Source organism: Ixodes scapularis, unplaced genomic scaffold (genome assembly GCF_016920785.2).
Source record: "Ixodes scapularis isolate PalLabHiFi unplaced genomic scaffold, ASM1692078v2 PGA_scaffold4__175_contigs__length_147842914, whole genome shotgun sequence".
Classification (NCBI taxonomy): Eukaryota; Metazoa; Arthropoda; class Arachnida; order Ixodida; family Ixodidae; genus Ixodes; species Ixodes scapularis.
The window spans coordinates 110,749,038-110,775,965 of NW_024609879.1; the positions used below are offsets into that span (position 1 = coordinate 110,749,038).

Below are 26,928 nucleotides of genomic sequence, written 5' to 3' on the forward strand. Positions count from 1 at the left end.
GACACAAGTGCCCCAATTAGACTGTTTAAAACACAAACATTTTTTTTTTCTTTTCAGGGGTGGTTTCCGGCGGTGCGACAAGCACATACACGTGCAAGAGCATAAAACAATACTAACCTTTAGCTCGTAGGTGTGGGTGAGGATAGATGACGGTGGGCAGTAGGCCTCGATTATTAGCAACAGTGCCACGAAATTGACAAAAAGCAGATGAATCTCAACACAACAAAGGTGGCAGCACACAGTGTTGCCAGACGTACAAACAATTTTGCATATTTTCTATTGTTGCACACAGGAAACATTCTAGCATCGTAAATGTTTACATTATCGTTTAGTAGCACGTGTAGCATGTTCAGCTGGACGCCTACATTCATGACAGTCTTCATCAGACAATTTAACGCGTGGCATGCATACACATAAAATGATAAACCTGGTGCTTTTCCAGAACCTTCTAACCCCCAACTCTTTTCCCATTTTGCCTCCTCACCTACTTGTCCTCACTCCACCGATGGTCACAATAAGCCCCTCGTTAACCAGCCAGCATCGAGCACCTCACTCCTTCTCTCCCACCCATCAACCAATCAGTGTCGAGCCTCGATGCAACGGTTTTATCCAGGCTTCACTTTTTGCTTCATAAAATGCCAAACACTTAGCCAAAGAACACTTCATGTTAAAAAAAGAACTGATTGATCTCAACTGCAAGCCAATGCCTTGAAAACAACAAATGTGAAGGAAATAAGGATAAGCTCTTTGCAAAAAAGTCAATTAAAAGTTAAATAACTATAAAGGGACAGTAATTGAGTTCTGAAAATACGTACATCAGACAGGTCATGACGCCACAGTACTTGTAAGACATCAAACATCAAACAGTGGGCAGCTTCCCCTGGGAACCCACTGATCTACAACACCGCTGGCCCACCTAACCCTTGTGCATTGCACATAAAAGAAAAGGCCCAAGTGAGGCTTGATGAAAACAGAACTTTCCAAGGTTTTAGCAAAAATAACACACTGCACAACAATGCATTTTTCTTCCCTGTTTTTAATGTTAGATGATGGCATACTGCTTGTACAGGATCTCTCGCACTTTGAAGTAGTCTTCACACAGACAGCCTTCGATGTTGATCCGGCCAGCTTCATTCTAAACGGAAACAAGGGCAAGTGAGAGAAAAAACAAAAGTGTGTGCATAAAGCACTGCAAAAATGTGCAGTGACACTGTGTTGGTTACTAATGTTTTTCATGCACACCTCTGCCCTCTACCTCCATCTCCTCAAAACTAGCCACTGGCCTCATGACGGTACTATTCAAGATCCACCATTTATATCATACTCATAAAATCTTACTAAATCTGTTAACATGTTTCCAGCGTATCCCCATTTTTGAAGCATATAATCTAAAACTAACGATTACAAAGGGAATCAAGCACTTCTTGCCGTTCACTGGACAGACACCAAACGTTCTACTATGCTTGTATCTAGGAGTGCTTCAACAAATGCCCAAGAAACCATCTCTGGTAGCTCTAGAACTCTGTTATTCTTTTAGATTGCCTACACCTAGATAACACAACATTTCTCAAAATTTTCAACGCAGCGAATTGTGCGACATATTAAGCGTGATTCGCCGGTAGTATGTATGTCTCACCCTCCGCACTGCGACAATGCCGTTGCAGTAGAGCACTCCGCCGGAGAACTCTGCCTGGACTCCGTTGCGGAGCAGCACCTGCTTGAAGTCCGACAGCTTCAGCTCGTTCACAAAAATGGTGGCGTGGCCCGGAATCTGTGACGAGTAGCAGACAGCAACATTGTGAGGTACAAATGTTAATAGAGAATGTATTGCAGTGGGAACGTTAATGGAGAAGAACATGCTGCAGTACAAACATTAATGAAGAACATGTTGCAATACATACATTAATGCTTGTACCCCAACAAATATTAACGTTTGCATTCCAAAACGTTGGGGTCCAACGTTAATGGAGGACGACAAACTGCAGTACAAACATCAATAAAGAACAACATGCTGCAGTACAAAAGCTAACAGAGAACAATGTTATACAATACAAACATTAATGGAACAAAGGGTTACGTCATCTCAGTGACTGCAACCAAGTATACAAAGCACCGTCAAGGAATCGGGCAAGCAAAAGAAAAACAAAACACAAGGAAAGAAAAAGCCCCATTACGCTTTGCCGTTGCGAGGCCTTCGTTCCTGTAATGCAAACTATTGAAGGCGAGGCACGGAGGCAGGCAAGTACTACGCACCTGACTTGGAGGCAGCGGCTGGAGTATGTACATGCTGTCTCTTGACTCTTCCACGTCTGAAAGAGACAAATAAAGCAAAGATAAAACAAAAAATCGGCTGCATCTTTGGCATTTCCCAGAGGCGTTCTAAATGCATGGCCTTTAGAAAGCCTTCGCTCACATCCGCCTGAACCCGGTCAGTCACACACATTACACACTGCACCGAACGGATTATCTGTGAACTGGCACTTGAACCGCCGGTCGGCTGCTGTGTGATGGCAACTGGCTTCCTGTCGCTGTTAGGCCTGGCATAAACCACAGCAATTACGCAATCACGTGACCCCTTTCGACGGGATGTTTGGAAAAGTTTGTGTCGTAAGTTAGCAGGCCTATTCTTGCCCTCTGGTGCATTTTCATAACGTCACATCATCTGGTTTGCAAAGGGGGAGAGAGAAGGAATGGGGGGGGTGGGGCAAGGTTTAGCTAAACAAGCCTCGGTGTTCGCGTACCAGCCTCTAGCAAACTCTCAGATTTGCTTACCCGATAGGTGTTAGCAAATCCGGGAGTAGGCTAAAGGCAACATTACTAGAACTCAGTTGGGAAACTGCCCTAGAGCCTGCTTCGAAAAAGTGGCTTCAATCCATACTTGAGAACCGAGCTAAAGCGATCGCAATGCCGCCATTCCTACTGCAGCTGCTGCTCCGGGAACTGCATGGCTGCACGGATCAGTTCAGGTTGAGTCGCTCTGGCTCGTTCAAGGGCCGGTGGTGTCATTTCACAGTGCCATTTCACAGTGCCATTTCACAGTGCTATTTCGCAGTAGCTATACGAATCAACTTTAATGTTTGGACTCGTAACTGAAGGGCGGCGCTGTTATCATATCCAGTATGGTCTCGGTGGACGCGAGCGGTTTATGTTTCAAGGGTGAGCTTCCCAACTGAATGGTTTAGTAACGTTGGCTAAAGCCTAGCGCATAAATCACCGAGGGATGTTTACCTAAGCCTCGGGCCCCACATTCTCTCTCTCTTCCAGTAAAGAAGGCGACATGACATTCTTGAAAATACGGCAGTCATAGTGCCGAAATTGCCCTGTTGACTTGGTGCTTCACAGGCTTTTCCAAATATGCCTTCAGACACTGGAGCAACGATGCTCCAGTGTCTAATGTTTAGAGCAACGATAATCTAGATTTTAAAACAGGCCCTTAAAAGCATTTTGCCTTAAAATCGAAAACTACCTCAATGCTCACAGCACATTAAAGTAACCCTCTTCTACAAGAAGTGGGTTAGTTTGATGAGAGGGAGTGTACTCACCTGGCGCATCCTCCCTGGAACCGTCAGGTGCCAGGTGCTCTTCAGCGATGATCTCCCCATCCAGCCAGGCGAGCTCGGCGTTCTTGGCCTTGGAGAACTGCAGCGAGCTCACCAGCGAGTCCCGTAGCTTCACCTGGTAAATGTGCGACTCCGTCGTGGCGTCCACCACCTGAAAACAACAGGGAAGTCCGTCATTGTTGCGGGCCAAGGGCTCGTGTGACCACACGAAGCTTTCTACGTCGCGTGAAGACTCTCGAGTGAAGATAAATAAGGCTCAACTACTCTACTTGAGACTCCATATTCCTCAGAGTTTTCCCCCAAACAAATTCCTACCTAAATTTCCAGACTAATAATAACAAAAAAAAAAGACCTAGAAACATAGATGACAGCAATGTGTTGTTTGTTCTGGACAGTGACACAATGCGGGTTCAAAAACAGAGAAAATACAAAAAACAAGATTCATATATATACAATTCTAGGGTTGTGCGAATGCTCGAATAATAGCTTAGAATAATACGACATTCAATGTTCCTTTCGAGATAACTGCGATATTCATACTTTTCGAAGGTGTTGATTGCGGGTGGTTGGTCCCATTGAGTGCGCTTCCCACCACCCACCTGTGCACTGTGGGGAAGCAATACCTGCGAAGCTCGCACGCTGCGCGAGTGTTGCTTCCCCGCAGAGCACAAAAGCTCGGTGAGAAGCGCGCTCAACGGGCCTATGCATTATGCGAGGGTACATTTTAGGCAGCAATTTCTTGACAACCTGCATTCATTATTCATACTTTTATTTTGTCAATTTTTAGATTGAGCAGAGAATATTTGCACATAGAAAATAAATCTTCTTGATTAGGATATCTTTGACAAATTTGTAGTTTAGGTGCAACAGTTCATAAATATAGTTATATTAAAATAACCTGAGCTTAAAAGTGACAAGTGGAAGGTTGGGAAGAACCTACATAAGGTTGGCTGAATTTTCATTGAAGCATGATGCATGGTAGTGAAAGGCTTGAAGGAACTATTCGATGCTTGATCTAAAAATATTCCACCAAAAATCACTATTCACTTTTAATTTGCTTCAAACTCGAAATCCCCTATTTGCACATGCCTATAGGATTCACAACTCAGTGACAGCTCCTACCTAGAACTGCAAAGTCATGAATCTCCCAAACAGACACATCAAAGAATGCCTCCAATGAATGAATCTTTGGCTCCCAGGCGACCCTGACTTTTGCAACGTTCTGGCCAAATTTTCCCAATGACTCCTCCATATTTCCAGGTTTTTCCAGCCAACAGATGCCTCAATTATAATACCCCAAGAAATAGACAAGGTATCACCCCAGACCTTGTACCTGAGTCTGAAACATGGTACACATATGCCAGCAGCCTTCAACTTCTATAGAATTTTCTAGATTAGGGTTCCTTAGAAAAAAGTCTGATTCTATGAGTTGATTTCTGATCCGAAACTTGGCATGCGCAAATAGTAAACAACCTCTCAGTGGCGGATTCAGAAGCGAGGTATAAACATTGTGACCCCCCCCCCCCCCCCCCCCCCCTTGAATTCCACATATGTAAAATTTTAGGGCAAGGAAGTGGATGGGGGGCGTTTTCTCAAACATCTGATACGCTGACCCTTCCCTCTGGAAACACCTGCACCTGCCCCTGCTTCCACTTGTCCACTTCTAAGATCAGTTAATTTTATTATAACTATACTTAAAAACTATATCCTGTAAATGACAAATTTGTGGCAGCTAAGCTACCCAAGGGGATTTAGAAATCTGATCGATATAAGCAAACATTCTTCAATTTCAAATTCGAGAAAGAAACAAAAAAGAAAACAAATATGAATGATGATCGTGGGTTATGAAAAGGCTCGAGGTACACCTAAGCACTTCTTATGAGTTGTGAATGCGAAAGCACGCACTCTGCTCTTCGCTCCCTTCTTTCGACTGCGGCGTACGGCGCGCTGACCTTGGGCGTGGAATGGTGGAGCCGCTGCCTCGCCGACACGCAGCGCTATCGGGTAAGCGATTGTTCAAACTGACGCGCAGCGGCCAATGGGAGCCTCGTTGATGTGCGCCAGCCAATGGGACTGAAGCCGAAAATTCATCAGCTTTACTTCACTCCTTTGGTATAGGGGGAACTAGGTGCCATGTCTAGGCTTTTCGCGCGGTTTCCTAGCTGGGAGCTGGCTACACTTGGAGAAGGGATTTAAGCTGCCGTTTTCACGATTCAAACTGATGAAGCCGGCTCGCTTCATGAGACCCCCCCCCAGTTAATTCTTTCGCATTAAAATGTCACTGCATAACATACACTCTCGCATAATCGTGGTGGGTTAGCCATGTTAAATGTGCTCCTTACTGAGCATTTGTGCATCGCAGAGAAGCAACACCCACAAAGCTCGCGAGTGTTGCGTCTCTGCAGTACTCAACAGAGCTGACCCACTGCGATCAACACTTTGAAAAGTATGAATATCACAGTTCATTGTAAAGCGAATATCAAAAGGCGTATTATTCGAAATAACCCTATACGAAAAGCGTCGTCGTCTCACCTCCCCGGGCCTTGGTGTGAACACCCTCCCCTGGACGGCGCCCGAGGTCCGGCAGAATGCGGCCAGGGCCTGGGTGGCGTCGGGGCTGCCCCTGACCAGGATCACCCTCTGGGGCTTCATCATAGAGATGATCTTGCGCACGGACTCTCCGTCCGAGCGGCCCTCGAAGTCGATGTACTGCAGCGACGCGTTCACATCCAGGCTCAGCGTGCTCTCCAGGCACTTGGTGGGCACCTCGGCCACGTCTGCAAAGATCGTCATTTGTGTGGTGTATACTGCGAATCTGTGCTTCGTTTCGTACTCCGTCTCACTTTAATTGGCGCTAAACTCCCAATAAAAAATTACCCTTTTGCCACACTAGTGTGGCGAAGGCGGTGGTATCACAGAATGTGATGCGTTAGTGCATAGGAACTGTGTACACATGTGGAGCCTGGATGGCGTGAAGTGGCCTTGTGCTGTCCGAGGTAAGCGCATGAGGGCTTGTGGACGTCTTACTTGTAGGTGCCATCTTCCGCAGCTGAGGTGTACATATGACTTTCTCAAAGCTTGTTGAAGTGCGAGACGCACTAGACGGAGCGTGCGGAAAACAGAACAATTGGAACGCGACAGCGCCGAGCAGTGTCCTGGCACCAGCTCGCGGCAAAAGAGGATCAAACACTCGAAACTATTTCAACTCATTGCAACGAAGGAGTCTGTTTTTCTGTTGCTTTCTTTGGGGAAGCCTGGAGTGCGCTCGTTTCATGAAGCAGAGCGCCACCCTATGTCTGAACTTGTGGTGTTTTGCCGCCGTTGGGAGTAACACTGAAGAACTTGAGGAAGAGGTTCGGCTGGTACTGGTGTTCAATCAGTGAGGGGGGGGGAACGCCACTTGTTCAGTCATACAACGGTGCTCTGCACCGTGAAACGAGCGTGCTCCGAGCTTCTTTAGAGAAAGAATGCAACAGCTAGTGACAGAAAAGCAGAAAAATAGGTAGACGCTCCGTCTGATGTGCTCACTTTGCCGCAACAGGTGGAGGTAGTTCCAAGCTTTTGGCCCTGCCGCAAGCTATCGCCAGAGCTCGGCTTGGCGCTGTCGCGTTTTAATTGTTTTCTTTTCTGCACGATTGGTCTAATGAGTCTCACTCCAACAGGCTCTGAGAAAGTAGCATTTAAATTGCCGCTGCACAAGATGGCACCCAGCAATAATTTGCACCATCCAGTCCTCACATGTGTACACAGTTTTTCCCCACTAACACATCACATTCTAAGTTACCACTGCCTTTGCCACGCCAGTATAACAAAGTGGCAAAGTCTGTTTGTCTTTGCACGAGAGAGTGAAAACGCACCAACTTCCACCGAAATACTGCAAATCTGCTGCATAACTGCAAAAAAAAAGATGCATTATTTGCTGATCAGCAGTCGCATATAGCGGTTATGGGAACCACGGTGTCTCATCACGGGCAGTACATGGAAGCCAACAAAACCAGTCCCACACCGCTGCCACACTCGCCGTATGACTTTGTGGCGAACCATATTTTGTTTAATCGCTCCCTGCAACCTTCAACGATGCTAATCTTTGAAAAGTCGACAGTTGCAGACGGAGCGGCTGGGGGCTCTGAAGAGTTGAGGCGTCCTCCAAACTTTAATTTGTTTCCTTTCTTAAAACAAAAAATAGCAAGCGAAAAAAAAAGAAAAAAAAAAGAAAATGGTTTTCTGCTTTTTATTGTATATTCCTTTTCCGCATAGTCGTCGCCATCCTGAATCAAAGGGCTTCTGGTGCAGGAGAAAACATTGCATTGTCCTTGCCAAGCAACTGGAAGGTGTTAACGTTTTCGTCATTCCTGGTTTTGCCTCCTCTATATTTGTTTACAGCGATAGTTGCTATAGGCTCCTCCCACCACTGGAAACGACGTCCATTGTTGATGTTGTCGTTGGCGATGCAGGGCGTCCATTGTTGATGTTACAAAATCCCTGAAAAAGATTGTCTGCCGCCTGCGGGAATCGAACCTTGGTTCACTGCATATGAAGCGGAGACGTGACCAAGCTACGCCACGGCGTTAATAACCTGCTCTATACTCTGGATTTTTCTAGTAACCAATGCCCATTGCACATTCTTTCTGGGAAAAAAAAGAAAAGGAAAAACAAAAGTAGATAACAAAGTGCTGTTGTAGCACTGTCAATGCCAAGAGCTCGTGCCGGGAGAAGCGCTTTCACGTGCTCCGGAACAAAAAGAAAGCAAAAGCGTTCGGAAGAAAATGGCCAGGTGTCTATTTTGTTCCGAATGCTTTCGTTCACGCGCCCCACGGTGCGTTAACGCGATGCCGATGCCCGACGACTTTGCCGTGACGTGTTGCAGCTATCGCTGTTAACACAAGACTGCTCAATTTTTTACTTGTTCTAGATTGTAATGTCTTGCTTTTTTTTTTTTTTTGTCCCTCCATATCAGGTATGTGAACTACGTGGCTGGGGACGAGGGTAAACAGAAAGAGGTTTTAGGTGACACAAACTAATTCCTGCAGTTCATTGGCCAAATTCTGAAAATCGTTGCACAACCCCTTTAAATTGACACTGAATTTCCAGAAGACATTTTTCTTAGGTGTCCGGGATACCTACACCTATGCCACAAAACAAACTTAAAAAAAAGAAGCTTTTAGTGCAATATTCACGTTGAGACTCGTTTTGAGCCAAAGCTCATTTTCAGCCATATACCAAAGATACTGGTACACAGTAGAACCTCCGTATAGTAAAGCAAATCTGAAGCATGCTTGTAATACAGGTACAGAATATTTGTAGAGGCATTTGAGGTAGCACTGATATAACAGACACTCTCGCAGTAGAGGTTTTTCTCGAAAAACCTGACATTTCTTTAGGTATACTATAATATTGCAACGACTGTTGTTTAACAAATTAATGCCATGAAAGGCAACACCCATATTTCCAGCAGGAGCGGGAAATCCACCATCATTCCATCATCTGTTCTGGGTGCTCTAGAGATAGGGATGAAGTCCAGCAATTTTAGCTTTCATGTATAAGGAGAGGGAGTCTGGTGGTAGTATGATGACAACCAACCATGAGCCAGTGAGTCCAAAAGAAATGCTCACCCTGGGCAAGGTCGTCGTCGTCTGCTTTCGTGTCGTCTGCTTCTTCCTCTTGTGTCGTCTTGTCCACCATCACGAAGTCCTCGGGACTGCAGACGAAATGCAAGCTCTCATCAACTAATGGCACCTTAAACTGTCCACAGCATTACGACAAGAGAAAAATAGGTGCAAGATCTTCACAAAACATAGGTTTGAGCCCGGCCAACCCATGAGCATAGTCAGCCTCTATATTAAAAAAATAAAAATAAAAAAGAAAAGAATTATATTACGATGACCAAATTATCCTCTCCCAAAGATCAATCAGAACAGATTTGCCAACAAACAAACTTCTTCGGTTTTCTTTTTGCATTTTATAGACTGACCATGCAATCGCATTTCTGACATTAAAAACTCTCGTTGCCAGGCTCCACGCTCGCTTCGAGTCAGAAAGGTGATACGACAAAGCAATCCAGACGTAGGCTTGGCACAGAGGCCGTGTGGTAAAACCCCATTTGAACAGACTCTAAGAAGCCTAGCAGGTCTCGTCACGAAAAGCCTCATTCACTCAAACAAAACTTACGCAAAAGTGCAAAAGTAAATGATACTAAAAGCTTTTCTGACATGCTTGTTAAATAGGTTGTTATCGTGGAACGCTACCTAAGCTCGTTCAACCAGCGCTTGCGTGCAAAGGCGGGAAAATGAAGTAAAACAATTCCTGAAAATCAGAAGTCTGTTAGAAGTCTTCTAAAAGTTGTAGGAAGTCTACTGGGCTCTGTTTCACAATTACGATGAACCGCAGCGGATGCTACAAGCCACCCCAGCCAATCTAGCGCTGTGAATGTATCACGTGACCAAGTGCCCTGCACGTTGCAGCAACCTTCCCGAAGATCACGTGGCACCCACGTGGTACTGAACTGTCTCCCAATGGCTGGTGGCACAAGGTGGGGGTTCATCGTAAGGTGAAAGGAACAATAGAAGTTTGTGGGAAATCCACCTACGTACCGAATAATCTCTCCGTAGTCGTCCCACTTTATCTTCTCCTCCTTGACCGGGAACATGAGGTAAGACTTCTTGGCTTGCTTGAAGAACCCCAACGACTTGGACTTGGCCTAGGGGAACCCGTCAAAACGCAACCACATTGGTTCGAAGACGCACCCATTTATGCGGCACGTTGCGACCAACGCGCTCGCCAACACTTTAGAATGGTAGATTTAGAGTTTGAAGCGAATTCGGGACTTAAAACGAAAATTCAATTGAACTCGTAAAGGTTGTTTCCAACCTCCCACATGTCCACTTCAAAGCTCCGTTAATTTTAATACAAATAGTACATGAATTGGGGCATGTAAAAGGAGTATTTGTTGCAGCTGTCCTAATCGAGGCGATTTGTAAATCTGCTTGTCACGTGCAAATATTTTTTCTTTCATTTTAAAATTTGACAAATTTGCTGCAAGTCATACAAAGGTCAAGGCTGTTGCCAAGAAAGCTGAGGTCGATCCCGAACGTTTTAACTTTTGTGCGTTACGATAAAGAAAAGTTATCTATGCCATGCACAATGAAATACTTCTATGGCTGTTGCTAAAGCTATCTCATGAGTAGGGAAAAAAAGAAGGGTGTGGTGCCCACCTCCCCCTTGGGTTCTGGCAGGGGCTTCTTCTCATCCACGTCCATGTCGTCTTCGCTCTCCTCACTCGAGTCTGAAGCATCCAGTTCCCTGAATCGCAAAGTTTTAATTAAAAAAATATTTTATGCATTTCTAGAGAAACGTTGAGGCTTAATTAGAAAATGAGAAATCACGGAATACGGAATTTTAAGAGCATTAGTGTTTTCAGGAGTGTAACTTATTGCACGACTACGACAAGAGCTGCCCTTCTGCGGCAGCATTCAGTTTTAAAATATGTTTAGAAACACTTTCCGAATAAAGTGAAAATGTTTCAATTATTTAGCTGGAGACAAAATAAACGAGGAACAATAAGAATGACGACTGTGGTGCCTTCGATTCAAGCTATAAAGATCAAAAACATCCCACTCTGCAATCAACATTGAAATTCAAGCATGCTTAAGGACCTCTTTAAACCTTGTTACCAACACCCAAAATAACGCCACTTGCTCGAGTAATACCTACTCGATGCAATGCTTACAAACGAAACCTGCGCATCCATTTGCTCACAGGGCACGTGGATAACCAATTGTTGTGATCGACGGGATAGAGAAAATGCCCTCCCGCAAAAACGACATCTGTGCAGATCACGTTTTTGTGGAGAACCGTTTTCCCAACCTTGCTGCATCTCTCGCATAAGGCGATGTTTATGTGTTCTGAATTAAAAAAGATGAGTGCACCTCGCTCACATACAGTGCGTCTACCTGACTCTGAAACCGTTTTTACGACCGAAAGCGATCGATTTGTGGGCTGCAACAAGTTGTTTCGGCTCTGGATCAGTCTCGTGCAAACGAGGTCCAAAGGCGAGTCGACTCACGTGTCTCTCTCTGCCTTGTGTCGTGCCGCGGCCAGCTCCTTCTCCCTGCGCATGTACTCCTCCAGTTCGGAGCCCTCTAGACGGACGCGCTTCTTCACCTGTGGAAGACGAATCCTTCAATCAGCACAAGTTTGGTTTACACGCCTTCCCATAGTGCCTGGCTTTGCAGGCGACATTTGTTCGTTAGCTCATGGAAAAAGCTATGTAGGGCAAATAAACACGCTCAAACTTACGTGCCACAAATGTTCAAACATACCATATAACTTTTGTCGCCCTTTTAATTCTCCGGCTTTGTTGCATGTCAGATACCGTTCATTGGTTTGGGACAAAAGAAATCAAGGAAAGCATCCTTAATCATACCTATCAAGTCAAAAATATGCAGAATGTTTTTCTTCCTAAATTTAGCGGACTTGGTCACTTGAAGTCGTTGGCGTGTCAAATGACACACCGTGATTTATTGGTATGTAATGTGGTCACCTAATATAGTAACTGCGTACCTCTAGTGGATCCCATGACAGCTAAAGTGGTCACACGATCACGTAGCAATGGCTTACATGATCACGTGACACTGGGGGTGTCACATGATCATGTAGCAATAGCTTACATCAGGGGTTCTCCTTTTTCATCCTAGGGAACCCCAGCAAGCCTCAAAAAGTCCCAAGGAACAACCCCCTCCCTTTGTTGTTAACCGATCATACTAGCAATAAAGGCGTTTAGATAGTGAACAGGAGTTTATTGCACCAACAGAATAAGACAAAATGGAAGACTACCATATTTACTCACATAATAAACATACATGCATAATGAACGCACCCCCACAACGGGCATCGATATTTTGACTTTTTTTTCCCTTCCATAATCAACGCACCTCCAATTTTTGGATCCGAGAGTCTCGAATTGCGTCCAATTCAGCAAGCCACCAAGCCAGTTTTCTTTTGCCGCCAAGCGGTCAGGCATAATCAAGCCAAGTGAAGCCAAGCCAGGCTGCTCACGTAATGGCCGCAAGTGCGTACTTGCGGTAGTTGTGGAAGTGATCAATTGTGAAACCAAGTGTTCCGCACACTTGACGAAGCTTGGGTTGAGGAATTGCCGAGCCCCGGACATTCTTCGCCTATTGGATGCATTGATGTCAACAAACAAGCCGACGTCTGTGGTCCGCTTTCGGACGATGAAATTGTGAAAGGGATTAGGCCTAATTTCATATACTCTGGCTAAATGTGTTTATTTAATCCGTAACAGAAGGGCACAGCGAGGTGCACCCTGTGCTGTAGGCTGAGAGTGTCTGGTAGCCTCTCCCTGAACGAAACTTGATCTGTGCGAGCGGGCTTCGGCAGTTGGACTCCGTACGAGTTCTTGTCTCCGTGAACGAAACTTGATCCGTGCGTGCGGCCTTGGCAGTCCGTGGTTGGACTTGGTACGAGTTCTTATACGCGTAGTCGCCGATATACCTGAGCGTGCCGCCGGATACTAGCAATATATATCGCCCAAGGACGGTCGCGCTGCTTTTCATCCTGAGTGAGCTTCGTAGGGCGCTTTTCCATCAGCAAAAGGCACCCCGTAAAGTGCCCTAAAAAGGTTTGCAATTTATAGAGCATGGTTACTGTGGTGCGCCCCCGACCAGCCGTGGGTGCGCCACTGGAGACGTGCCACAGTACCTTGCCGTGTCAGAATGGGGCCTAATATGACATTTGCAGTGCCAATTTTTCAGGAAAAAGTGTTCATTATGCGAGTATATACGGTACTCATAGCAAGAAGGCAGAGCGGTTAACCTGGGGCACAATGTAAAATATGTAAACATATTAGTGCGAAAGGTGAGGCCTGCTTTGTTTGCAACACCAACTCAATCCATGGCTCAGTCCACGGAAGGTTGAACTAGGGAGGGGGGAGAGTAAATTGGCTGTTCACGGAACCCACAAGACCAGCTCGCAAAACCCCCTTGTTCCGCGGTACCCAGTTGGAGAACCCATGGCCGACATAATCGCGTGGCACTGGAGTGCCACGAGCGCACGGCGACCATAATGACGCTCCTCCGAGTTGCTCCACTGGAGTAGGGTTAGAGCATCGGAGTGCAAAGCGTTAGGTTCAGGGTTCGATTCTTGGCAGAGCACCGAGCATTTTTATAGCCGGCCGCGTTATCGCACCCTCATAACAATACTTCGTGATGCTCTAGAACCAACCAGCTCAACTCAAGCCCATTATTAAAAACCAACCCACAAAAATTAAGAAAAAAGATTGTATTTGATTTTTACGCTAGTAGACGTTCACCTTGATGGTGAGCGTCTGCTGATGTGGGTTCTCCACCAGCTGCCTCGCCAGGGTGCCGGGGGCGGTCCTGCTGGTGAGCACCACGCTGTTCTTGGGGCTGCGGCACCACTGCACAAACAGCTCCCGGGAGAAACCGCACTCCATGTCCGCCATGCTCGCCAGCACCACCTGAAAAGCCCGTCACAAGTGTAACACGAATGTTTTGCATGCTGCTTCGCAGTGACACTGCCAAAAAGAAGGCCAAATTAGACCTCTGCATTTAGACAGCGTAAGGTCGGTTCGCTACCGTCGTTGGTAGCTCAAGAGTATCCGGGCGTAGCTCGTGCAATGATGTTTCGCAACCGAGAAACCTACAGGGGTGACATCCGTCGAGCTGTGCGTCAAAAACTAAGATTCAGGAAATTGTCACCCTTTGCGAGCCAATTTCAGGCTGTGAAAACCATCACTGTGCATTCAAGCTTTTTTAAAAAAAAAATAACACTTCAGAGTTTATTTACAACCCCCCCCCCCCCCCCATTTTTTTTTTATTTATTTGGATTTGTCTAATGTAGATTATGCCCATCCATACATTTGTACTCGATCTCATTTCCATTATCCCTAATAAAAAAAACTATAGTTGTTGAGATTATCAGTTTTTTTCCACCTTTTTTAGAAAAACTTTTGCCTAATCTAATTTTGACGGAACCCTCCAGGTTTAGAAAAGTATTGGGCAAAATTCAGCTTCCTCCAAGAACCAAAGAATGAACCCAAAATGTAGACATCAATTTGACAAATCTGCCTTCCTCTAACTACCAAGGAGACCGTCTGCTGACAATGTGACTACCTCATACCCCAAGATACCCTTCTGGTTTGCATCGAATCCACAGCCTAGACAATGCAAACACATAGCAGGATTGTAATTTAAACACCAACCCACGAAGAAATAAAACAACAAACAGCACGACACAATACAGGTACAAACGGCAAATGTTAGACATTTTCAAACACCGGCGTCCAGCACTCCAATGAATTCGGAAACTGAGCAGAAACAAAGGTAGGTAGCTTTGCACCCACCCTCTAATCATTCCAGCCAGAGCTCAGCGTTCTAACGTCCCAGCACAGTCTTGTGTCTTCTCTCCCTCAGTTCCTACCTGGATATCCCTCTTGAGATTTCGAGTTGTGCTGTCTGGTATTTTATTTGTGTCTGCCTGCATACTTTCACTTCAGGCAACAGGGGAGTATGCTTCTCGGTGTACCAATAAACTTGCGAGTTCAGGTTGACTAACGAGCTTTGCCGCCAGCTGGAATACTGAACCAGAGCCCGACCCACCTTGGGCTCAGGCACGCGTGCCAGCTCGGCGAGGCCGTGGCAGAGCTGGAGGTGCCGAAACTGGAACGGATTGTTGCGTGCCCCTTCAAAGGAGCGCATCACCTTGTCACTCATCCATTCCACCTAAAATTTAAAAAAAAAAAAAAAAGTGAAACAATTTTAGAAATGAAGCATGAATCACAAGCTAGTACACGTGACCAAGCTAAACACAAATCACATCTTGTGCTAAAAAATAATAAAAAGAAGAATGGCATTTTTGGTTTACTAGACTAGGGATGGGCGAATATTCGGTTATTACGAATAGTCAATCGAATTCTGTTCTATTCAGCATTCGCTTCGAATCAAATTTAAGTATTCGACAATATTGAATTATTCGACAATATAGAATTATTCAACCTTCCTAAATACAGCCAAACCCGACTATATCGAAGCCGTTTACATCGAATGATTCCTTATATCGAACAGTCTTTGTGCACAGTAATATTACAGTGATAATATATAGCAAAAACGACGGTTGCATCGAACAAAAATGGCAGCCGCTACCGATATATCGAACTGCCAAGAGCACCGTTTTGCTCCACAAGCTGGCTTTCCCCCAACACGAGCGGCAGCATTGGGGGAAACCCAGCTTGCAAAGCAAGGCAGCTTTTTTTCTTTTCCGGGCGGCCGCGCAAAATATATTTTGTGGAGGGAGCGGAGAAGGGTGTTCCGTGCTCCCTCTCCCATACTGTTTTTTCTTTTAAACAATTAACGCCCCCCCCCCCCCCCCCCCCCCAAAAAAAAAAGTCATATTGCTTTTCTAGTTGGCTTCACCCAATTCTTTTAGGGGAAAACCAACTTGCAGAGCAAAATGGCACTCAGCAGGAGGAGGTGCTCCTGCTCGGACGTGCTCCGTGCTCTCGGCATAGTTCGGCGCTAATACACGTATATAGAAGGTAGCCACCTCAGCATTTTGGAGTCCGTCGATAGCGTAGAAAAATATCGTTATCGCGGATACAATGAAGAAAAAGCAGCAGAAGATGCAACACTACTTCATTGTGTAATACTTCAGCAGAAAGTGTATTTTTGAGTCAAATTTATTAAAACTTTTATATCGAATTGCCCGCTATATCAAACTGGTAGACGTTTTTTTTTTGCAAGTTCGATATAAACGGGTTTGACTTACTCTGGCTTGGATTTCCGGCCAGGTGGCGCAAGCTTTAAACCATTTCGACCATTTTGTGCTCCCGCACTCAATACACTTGAAATCAATAATTACAGTACTTACTTCTAACACCAAATAAGTGCAAATACCAAACTATAAACATATCTTGCGGTATTTGTTGCTTGTACTATTCAAACTATTTTATTCGGAATTATTCGGCCAAAATCACTATTTGCTTCGAAATCGATTCGGACCCGGAATCCTCTATTCGCCCATGTCTACTAAAGACATGTTCACAGATATGCCACAGAGCTACCTAAGTAAATTTCCACTACATTAGTGGTACATCAGTTATACAATGGCATAGTCATGTCTCATTAACACAAACACCTCTGTTGCCCCCAAAAATTATCCATGCTGTAAATCCTCCAAAACAACGAGACAAGAGAAAAAAAAGTTTGCCCAGTTTGTTTTTAAACATTGTTGTCTATACAAAAGGTTGTTCATGTTAAAGGAGCTGTGCAACAGTTTCAGTGCTTTGCCTAAATAATGTGGGAGTTGGTGTTTCGACCTTGCTGAAGTAAAGAACAAAAAACCGCTTTTGCCTGCATGTCCTAGTTTCTATTTTAAAAATAACCAAAGATTGAGGTTTTCGGCACCTCTCAACTCCTTCACCATCTTCCGAGTCACGTGCGCTGTGACGTCAATGGGGGTGGTGCGGGGTTCCGGTGAAGCTCTCTCTCTAGAGCCATCAGTGAGCAGCGAGAACTCATCCACTCGCGACCATGTGACCACGTGCTGGCAGGCGCAGCGCGAACAGTATGGTGAAAGGAGGTAAGTCTCATCCGGGTCCGGCCATACCCGTCCGGCCCTGTCCCCTTCCCCCTCCAGCTTCTGGTGGCTGTTCCGCTGTTCGCGGTCGGAGGTAGAGCCGACGGTTTTGTGGATTTAGGATAGATGGCACCACTAAAACTCCGTATAATAAAAGTTTTGTCGATGATACCAGGGTTTTGACGCATTTATATTTATGTTGGAACGACAAGATTTATAGAAAAGTTACCTTTTACTGAGCAGGTATTCGCACAACTTGCCATCTTTCTACAAGACCCCCATTGACGTCATGCCGCGTATTTCTCATGGCCGCCGCTCGCGGCTGCAGGTCGAGGAATATTCTAATTTTTGCCTCGCGATTACGTGGCGGAATCGCAACATTTCGAAGGAGGTGTGTTTTCTGTCTTTTCTGACAAGGTGAACAATGCCAAAAGTAGAAGATACCAATTATTTCAACGTTAAAATCGTTGCACAGCTCCTTTAAAAGGCCCTAAAAAGAAAGAAAATAAAATTTTTTTTAAAGAGTTTTGTTGGGACACTGTCAAAAAATAAATTTTACGGGAAAAATTTAAAATTAATATTGACGGCGCAATATTTTTTTAAAATTCTGCGCGCAAAGTTTGTGACGTCACGGAATGGTCATATACTCTCTCCACCTCAATGTGATGAACAAGCCGATCCACCTCTCCTCCACAAGCCCGAAATTCCGAGAGAAAAGAAGTGGAAAGGAGGCGACTACCGACTAAATTGCGGCGTCAATATTGCTCTAAAAAAATTTTTTTTTTTCCCGTAAAATTAATTTTTTGACACGCATGTCCCAACCAGACTGTTTAAATTTTTTTTTTTCTATTCAGGGTTTTTTAAAGGGAGGACACTACCCAAAAGGGTCAACTATTAAACCTTTGGCCCTTAAAGGGACACTAACACCCCCCAAAAACTTTTTTTTTATTTTTTGCCAGGCGATTTATTAGGCTGTCTGAATACTACCCAATCAATATTTTGCTACATCGTCACATATATTTTTAATAAAGTAAAAAAATTCAATTGCTCACTGGACTGGGGAGGAAGAGTAAATATAGAGGAGGAGAAAGATACCAAAAATCACGTGGCTGTGCAACTTTTTTTTTTTTTAATCAATGTAGTTGCAACTTTTTAGAAGCCACAAAAAATGGGTATAATATTTTTTGTCCATTTTTAGTACTGAGTGTGTGCCTCCAATGACCCACGACTCTGATTAACTTTGGTGGTTCTGTCTAAACCATAAAAAAAGGCACATGACCACGGAGAAGAGAGTGAGGGCAACTCAAAACTGGCCAGTTCTCAGTCAACTGTTTTGGGTGGAAAGAAAACGAATTTCGAGCTGCAAATTGTGTTCTGGGTAGTTGGGCTCTCATATGTCATGTACAAATGAAAATCTTGGAGAGCTAAAGTACCCCGTCAGTGTCCCTTTAATATGAATAAAATTTACAGTATATGCCGGCAGTTGCGAGGCAAAATGCAGTGCAAAGTTTCATCTGTGTACATTAATTATGAAAGAAATTATAATCGTTTTCATCAGGAGTGCAATGACATTGTTTAGGAAAACTATAGTTTGAGAACTAACACAATACCCAACGTTTTTCTTCACTAGATAAATGCAGCAGAATGCCTGGAGAGTGCAACTGTGAAAAGAAAATTGCCAAAAAGTAATTTCTATTATACTATCACCGCACTGGAAACATCAAACAAGTTTTTGCTTTTGTTGTCAACAAAATCCTAAGATCTTTTATAAAAGACATCCACAAAGTAAAAAAACAATGCCAGAGTTGAATTGCCTATTAAATTCACAATTAAAAAAACAACGAGCGAGCCTTTCCTTTTGTCCTCTTACCAAACGAGCTTTCTTAAACTGAAATTCATGCCAAAAAGCGGAACGGAGAAAAATGTCTTCAAAGTGCTTGAACCTCTCTCTCCCTTTTCTTTAGCAACAAAGAAACAAACCACTATTTATATGAAAAAAAAAAAACAAAAAAACTATGCCATGTAAACAAATAAAACTTCCTGGAAATATTCTAGATGATGGTGGATGTAAATATGACATTTTTCAAAATCCATTTTAAAAATCAACTTTTCTTTGCAGACATTTGTTGTCTTTTCTTGGTAGTGTCCCCCTGAACAACACATGACATATACATATATAATTTGTACAGTCGGTGCTAAAAATGGCACCGATCTTGCTGATGGAGCACTAGTGACACAGCACTGATACAGTGCTATATTAGTGATGCAGCATTGCAACAGTGTTAAGTTACGTTTAAATCGGCCTTGATAGAGTGATAGAGAACGAAAAAGGTGATATCTCTTAAGCTTTAAACACCTGCCAGTGGTGCACAAAAAAAAAAAAAAAAAGGACAAGAAAAGAAAACATGAAATATGTCCAACAAGATAAGCACGTGCAAGAGAGAAGGACTATCCGGTGCCCTTTGCATTCCACGGCCCTTTCAATCCCAGCACTTTTCGCGCACGCTTGAATGTTTTTTTTCAGACTTGCCTGAGACTTTGCAAACTCGACCACGTTGTAACTGACGTTGTTGAGGAGCGCCAGCGAGTATGCCATAAGGCCGGAGTCCTGGTTGCGCCACAGTTGTTCCTGCGGAGAAGAATGCACTCGAAACACAGTCGACGCAACGCGACTTGCGGGCTTACGCGTTGCTTTCAATTCAGCCACGCGGACAGTGCCTCATTACCACTTCAACCAGAAGGAAGTCCGTACATGCGTGCGCGTCTTTCAAATGCCCGACCTCCAGCATGCGCTACATGCCTTTTGCTGTGCTTTAGAGGCACGCGTGCGCTTGAGGTGTGCGGGACGTTGAAGCATTGTGGAAGGTAGAAAGGTTGCACCAGAGGCAGGGCAACTGAAACTTTTCCTTGTTATTTCCACCTTGTAAGTGATTATACTATCTTTACTGTACTCGTTGTCACCTAAAAAAAAAACATTTTTTGCACAGTTGAAGCACCGTACAAATTAGATTTTACAAGATGAGATTGTCAGAAGAAAGCAATGCATTTTGCATTTGAATCATTCCCATTTTGAGAAACTTGACAAACTAACAATTATGTAACCGATCTTAAATGCACATATGAGCATCTTTGTACGCCATATAAAGAAGGGGGAAATTTGTCACGCTCCAGAGGGAACCAAACTTTTCTTTTTAGTATGCTACTAATAATGAATGCTAGGAGGATTTTTATCTATCTGTTTCTACGTTGCTCTTTTAGTGAGTCCATCAAGTGATGACTCTCAATTGTTCTCAAATTTCTAAAAAACAAAACAGCCCCAATGAACTCAGAAATTAAAAACACGGATGTAGCAAAGGCTAAAGGAAAGCAGCTTTGCTTTATAAGACGCTTACTTAAAGTACAAATATGAAAGCACCAAAGAAAAGTGTTCTTGCTGACAAATTGCGACAGTAGCCACGGAAGAACAAAAGGCCCGTGCCACAAAAGCCCACAGCGCGAAGCTCTATAAAGGCGATGAGCTGAATGCTATGCACACGACGCCATAGCGGTGTAGGGTAGGCATGGCAGTCTTGGCCCTGAGGGGCGGGGATGACCAAAAAAACTGCGGCACGATGGGACACCTACCAGCATGTGAGCAAGCTCCAGAACTCTCCCTGCCGTGTCCACGGACACCAGAACATTGCCGCCGTTCCTTAGGGTCTGCAGGATGTTGGCTAGACAGAGATGACAAAAAAAAAAAAGTTATTCGATTGAAAAAGTTACAGCACGGCCTACTGCGATGGCAAGCAGCAAAAAGGACATAACAGAATCAACTTTATTTTATTTCTAACCTAGGGAATAACACGAAACAGACCACCTAATATAAAGATACCGGTGAAGCTTTGAGGATCAGAGCGGTGTCTCCGGATCCCCAGCTGTCCCAAGCTGCCGCTGCTCCGACGAACCATGTTTCGGCAGCTGTTTTGTTCGCACGTGCATGTGATGGACCTTCACAATCTGACACCGTTAGAATTAGAAATCCTCTGACGGACAGTGACTTAATGTCCCTTTTGTATGACACGACGCCGACGAACTGAGATGGGCCGAAGAGCGGAGGCCTTGAGAGAAGTGTGAGAAGTTCCGGCTTGTCGTCCGAGATGGCAAGATATGACTAGGACATGAAAAAGCACGCACACTCCATACGCCACCTAGCCCAATTTTGAGGCTAGGTGGTGCAAGCTACCGCCCGTAAAAAAGAATACGATTGATATCCATCAATCCATCCACCTGATGCAGTCAGGCGGGCGCATCACTTCGGCTCCAGCGAGAGAATGCGAGGAAAAATATAGTTGGCTGGTTTCGAAACGAAAATTTCAGTATTAAGCCTTTTGCACCATTAACGTTTTGCGTCTTTGTCAAAATACAGTGCACAACGCGCCTAAAAACAAGGTTTAATTATAACGTTCCTAATCTGCATCGGTCCAGAAAAAAAAGAAGCAGAACCCGAGGGAAAGGAGTCTGCACAATTCTTATTGCCATGGGGTCAGTAGGCGGTATTGCAATCTGGAACCAGATGCAGTTTCTAAGTGACACCTATCAAACAATATAACACAAAAAAATTTGCGTCGTCCTGTCTTGTCTTTATGTATAAAACTCTTTCCAAAGTTACATCATTACCAACGTGCACACCAACAAGTATTCTTTTTTTCAGAAAGCACTTTATGCATTTTTAAGCTAACAGAATCACACCCTCTACATTAAAGAGAAAAAAAGATTGCCTGGATTAGGTATTTCATTGAATGCAATGAACAAGCACTAATGTGCAATTCCTACCCTACTGCACGGTAGGGGGTGGGAATGTTAGTGTAGTGCTTATCCCCCCTCCCCCCCTTTTAGCACTCCATGCGGTGCAATGCCATTGGTCGCATGCGCCCTGATGACAAAACCAACAGCTGTGCTCCGTTGCTGGCACTCTCTTCCGTGGCCTTGCTACAATGCGACCAACACTGACACAAACAAGCAAGGCCCGTGCAGGGATCCCCACAAAGGCTGCTTCCCGCACTTGCGTTTGCTTACGACTGAGTTGTTGCGATTTCTTGCGACAAGAAAATGGATTGGCATGCTGGCGCCACCTACGAGGCCACCCCGGAATCGCATCTAACTAAAGCAAAGGCCTCGCGGTATTTGCGAGGTCATACATACAAGCTATTTACGAGAAACGTCCGTTTATAGCACTGTCAAAAGTCCTTCGAGCTAAGAAAAAGACAATGATGTGCAAAAAAGTAGGACATATATCAAGTTGCGAGTGTTCCACAGTCGTAAAAGGTCACAAGAGGTTATACGGCACCCATTCATAAGCAGTGACGAGTGTGCGAGCCAGCCTTATAAGGCTATCAATTTAAAACGATAATAAACTGCACTGGTCCGCACGAAGCGTTCCACCCTCCAGACTCACTCATGAGCTGCTCGTCGCGGGTGCGCCTCCTGGCCTGGACATAGTTTGCGTTGTAGGCGTCGGTGATGAGAAGAGAGGGCCGCGTGAGTGTTTCCATGACGCAGCCGTTGAGGTGGCGCTCCTTCTTGTGGTTGAAGTCCACCGCGTACACAATGTCCTCCTCGCCGTCCTTGACGATACGCCAGATTGTGCCGCCGATCATATGGCCCGCGGCCAGCGGCGTGATAGACAGGCCCTGGCCCTTGCCTGCGATGCGGTCACGCAACGGTTCAGTCTGGCGAAGGAGAGGCGAGCACTATGGGGTCCCCCATGCATGTCGACGCAAGTTTCCTGTTTAGTCGCGAAACATCACAACTCGTGAACTCACAGTTCTGAGAGCAAGCCCAGTAGAGGTACTGGTGATGGTAACCTTGGTGCCATAGCTCTCAAATTTGGGCGGCGCCTCTGGCAAGCAGAAACGAATACTTCTCGGTCACGCCTTGGTGCGCTTTTTTACGTTGCCCGCAGACGCTAAGCTGAAAGACTATCGTTGGTGGGTTTAAATTTGTGAAAGGAAATAACAGGAACAAGGAAGCTAGAGGAAGACCATTCTTATCGTTTTGACAAGAGACAGAAAGTGCGAGCTGCATATTTCTTTGGTTTATTTTAACTTTCTTAATTCTCTTAGATGCTCCGTTACAGCATGTGGACAGATGCTGACATCTGTCCACACAGCTCGCAACCATGCACAAGGCACGGTTGCGAGCGACCGTGCCTTCTGCATGATTGAACGCTGCAGTGCAGCCTTATGCACGATCCAAGCATTACACGGCCGCGTGTTACGAACGCTCGCACACCTTGGCCAAGACAAACAGGCTCATAATGACATTTCTGAAAAGTAAACTTTTCCTTAGAGGTCAGACACCGGGAAGTTAGACTGCATTAAAATCTCCACTGTGGAATGGCACTTCGGTCCGTTCGGTACCACCGTATAAAAATACATTGTGCCGTAGTGACTGCATACCTACGAGCCGGTACAATGCTAATCCAAATCAAAATGAGCGGGTGCGGGGAACGAGTCATTTCTGCTAAACGGAGAATCATAATGACTTCACGTTGGCACAGGCAACCATCCTTGACGTCTGCCGCATATCAGCGGCGGATTGAGGACAAAGTGAGCGCACCTTTCAGCGCCACGGTCTGGCTGTACTTGAGCTGGATGATCTTGTCAAACGCCGCGTCGACGTCGTCCAGCGTGAAGAGGGTGAAGTCCTCCATGTTGTGCCGGGACTGGAACAGGTCGTACATGAACATCTGGCCCATCTTGTAGACGGGCACCGTGGCGTAGATGGGGCACTTGAGGTCGCACTGCCCCACGAGGTACGGTAGCGCCCCCAGGTGGCCGCAGTCGGGGAAAGATAGCAACACCGCGTCCACCTGGCTCGCATGCCTGCGAGCGAGCGCAAGGTCGGTGATCCGACGGTTTAAGTCTGGTTTCGCACGTTTGCACGATTTCTCGTGAGCGCTTAAAACACTCGCATGCTAGCGCCATCTGTCGGGGTAGCCTCGGAAAACTTCTGACCCGCACATATATGTTGACAATTTTTTACAACAATTTTTTATTTTTCACCGTACGCTCGAAATTATTAGGACAACGTTGTAATTGATTGTTTCTCGTAGATAAAGCATAGATCTGATCTTGCAAACACCGCAAAACATTCATTCAATAGTCGGCAACAGGTTAAGGGTTCGGGGGAGGCACCTCCCACCTATTTCCACATTAGCAGGGCGAACGCAGGAGAGGAGGTGACCTCCTCTCCAGCATTCGCCCTGCTAAAGAGAAAAGAGGTGGGAAGAGCTTCCCCTCAACTCTTAACGTGTCACCAACGATAGTCACATATAGGTTGGATGAGTTCTGGGCTTACCCGACAGATGGCGGCAGTGTGTCATGCGGTTACAAGAGATCACAATGCACTTAATTGCAGTCAAATGTAAACGTGTGAACCAGCCTTTAGTCGACAAATGGAGGAAAACATTGTAACAGTCACCGGCAGGAATAGAAAGGCAGGAAGGTTCTTTAAGTTGTTCCGCCTCCAGCGTGTGCTTCCTGCCTTCGATAAGGCTTTGACGCCTCGCGGGCTTCAAGCATGCACACGCAGCCGAAGCATGGTGGAGGGCAACGAGCGTGTGCTGGAGGCTGGGCTCATAAAGGGGATGCCCTGCCATTCTCACCCTGCCAGTGACTATAGTCACTAGTTACCAGACTTGTTAAAAAGCATAGAGATGCTCACACCGTCTTTTGTGCTCACGCTCACTGGATGGTGCATTAGACCGATATCCTAATCGGTTTGTGGTGTAAAGCTTCACAGCAGAGGGGGGGGTTGTGTGTACAACGAAATTACTAAATGTTTAAAGCTAAAAAGGGAGGACACTATGGAACCATTCAGAATGAATGAGGATAGATCCTTTTAACGAGTGTTCACAGGCGATCCGATATTTCTCGATGGAACGTCGGCTCTGGCTTCGACACAGTAGCGGGCGACCAATCGGGGAGCTTTGCTCTTTTCCCAGAGGACACACCAAGACTCACTACTTTGCGAGTGCTCAGTGACTCTGGCGTGAAGCCTCCTCATGTCGAAGGCCCACGGTGTTTCACTCAGGGCAACTTTACAAGTTTCAGTCCTGTAATTGTTCCGAGCAACTTCGAGGCCAATACTCGCCAACTGGTTTTTGCCATAACGGCAATAAAACCCACGCTCTATGCAAAACATACGTAACCGAGCAGTAGAAACTGAAACCAATCGACAGCAACCGACGACAAATCACGGATAAGGTTCGAAGTATCAAACCTGATTTCTAAAAAAGAAAAAAAAAAGTAAACATTGAAAGCTTTTTACCCGTGCTCTGATTCAGCACGTAAGAAATCATCTTACGCAATTTGCGATCAAACCAGCAAGGCCTTAATTTTGGACGAAAGACACCGCGCTCCGTTAATGAATTCGTGCATCCGGGTGGGTAGCGGTGTTGAAGATAGACGCTCACTTTTTCATCTCCTTGATGGCCTGCAGGCTGAAAAATTCATCCCAACCGCAGTCTAGCAGAAACTTAAACTCATCTACTTGTAGAAGGTAACATTGAGGCGATTCGTCTTGAACGCCGGAGATGGCGTGAAGCTTGATGATGGAAGTCATGGCGAGCAGTCGGGCTCAGGCAGTCTACGTTATTCGCAGACACGATTCTATATACACAGGAAAGTGATATCAGTTTCGCATCATACGGACGCGCTGGTGTTTGCTCTTCTCGCTAAACACAGAATTCGATGGTACTACAAGACCTCCGAGAAGTCACCGCGCGAAAAAGAGCTGCCGGCGCCGCCATTATTGTCGCAAATATTTGGATTGAAGACAGATTGGATTGGCTAAGTGTGGAACTGAACGACTGAACACAGACTATTTTTGTTTGTACTGATTCGGTATAAAAACATTTACCGTGAAAATTATAATAAAAACTCCAGTTTTTAGTAGTATGAACGCGGTAAAAAACTATGTTTAGTGAATAAAAAAGTTATAAAACAGAAACTATACAGGTAGGCAGCGAATTTTGCGAAACGCACATCCGAGTTCAGTAGAGTTCAAATGTTAGAACCCCAAATTTAATACAGCAGAAGCATTAATACGCCTCGCAAGTGGGCTCATTTTCGTCTTCTGCGCATGAGAAAGGAAGTAGTGGTGACGTCAGTACGCCGAGCCCTGATTGGCTGATCGCTACCCCCTATCTGAGCGTCGTCTGCTCGCAACGTCGTCTGCGTCTGTCTTACCTTTCCTGCGACTTTCGGAAGTGCAGGTCTTTACGAGCGAGCTCGACTTCGCCTTCCAGAGAGGGCAGACAAAATAACTCGAGCGGTACGTTGTTTTTGTCTAACAACTAGCAGACGCGCATCAAGGAGGGAAGTCAAAGGACTCACTGGCGAGGTGTCCCGAGGCGCCGAGGTTTGTTTGCTAAGAACTGAGATAGAGCGTGAAGTTCCCTCCCAAATGCTTTTTCCCTCCTTTCGTGTGCAGCGAGACCCCGCATTCTTTAACGGCATCAGCGGGTTGGCGCAGTTAACGTCGTTTGCTTTACGTCTGCTAGTCAAAGCGAGGGCTGCTTTACCTTTCCTGCGTCTGTCGGAGATTCACCGCTTTTTCACCGGCGAGAGTCACCGTTGCCTCGGGAAACAAGGAGATAACAAGAGGAAGAGATTGACCTCTTAATCTAAAACTGAGGTCAGCGATCAAAGTAGAAGACGGAAAGGGTTCACAAGGGTCGCGCGGGCATATTCCATTCAGCACGCCAGCCGGTCCT

The 26,928-nt window shown here is 45.4% G+C and overlaps 1 protein-coding gene across 1 annotated transcript; it reads right to left on the reverse strand.

The window, feature by feature from the left end:
* Positions 1–1,016: 1,016 nt before the first annotated feature.
* Positions 1,017–25,997, reverse strand: LOC115320777 (cleavage and polyadenylation specificity factor subunit 2). Its single transcript, XM_029980955.3, has 16 exons — positions 25,627–25,997; positions 23,769–24,034; positions 22,606–22,851; positions 20,796–20,884; positions 19,702–19,800; positions 15,197–15,319; positions 13,888–14,055; positions 11,623–11,720; positions 10,772–10,859; positions 10,151–10,257; positions 9,173–9,258; positions 6,093–6,337; positions 3,543–3,711; positions 2,254–2,309; positions 1,637–1,771; positions 1,017–1,135 (listed from the first exon to the last, which is right to left on the reverse strand). Exons 1-16 carry the CDS (start codon positions 25,773–25,775, stop codon positions 1,043–1,045), a joined length of 2,217 nt encoding a protein of 738 aa, XP_029836815.1. The 5' UTR covers positions 25,776–25,997; the 3' UTR covers positions 1,017–1,042.
* Positions 25,998–26,928: the final 931 nt, after the last annotated feature.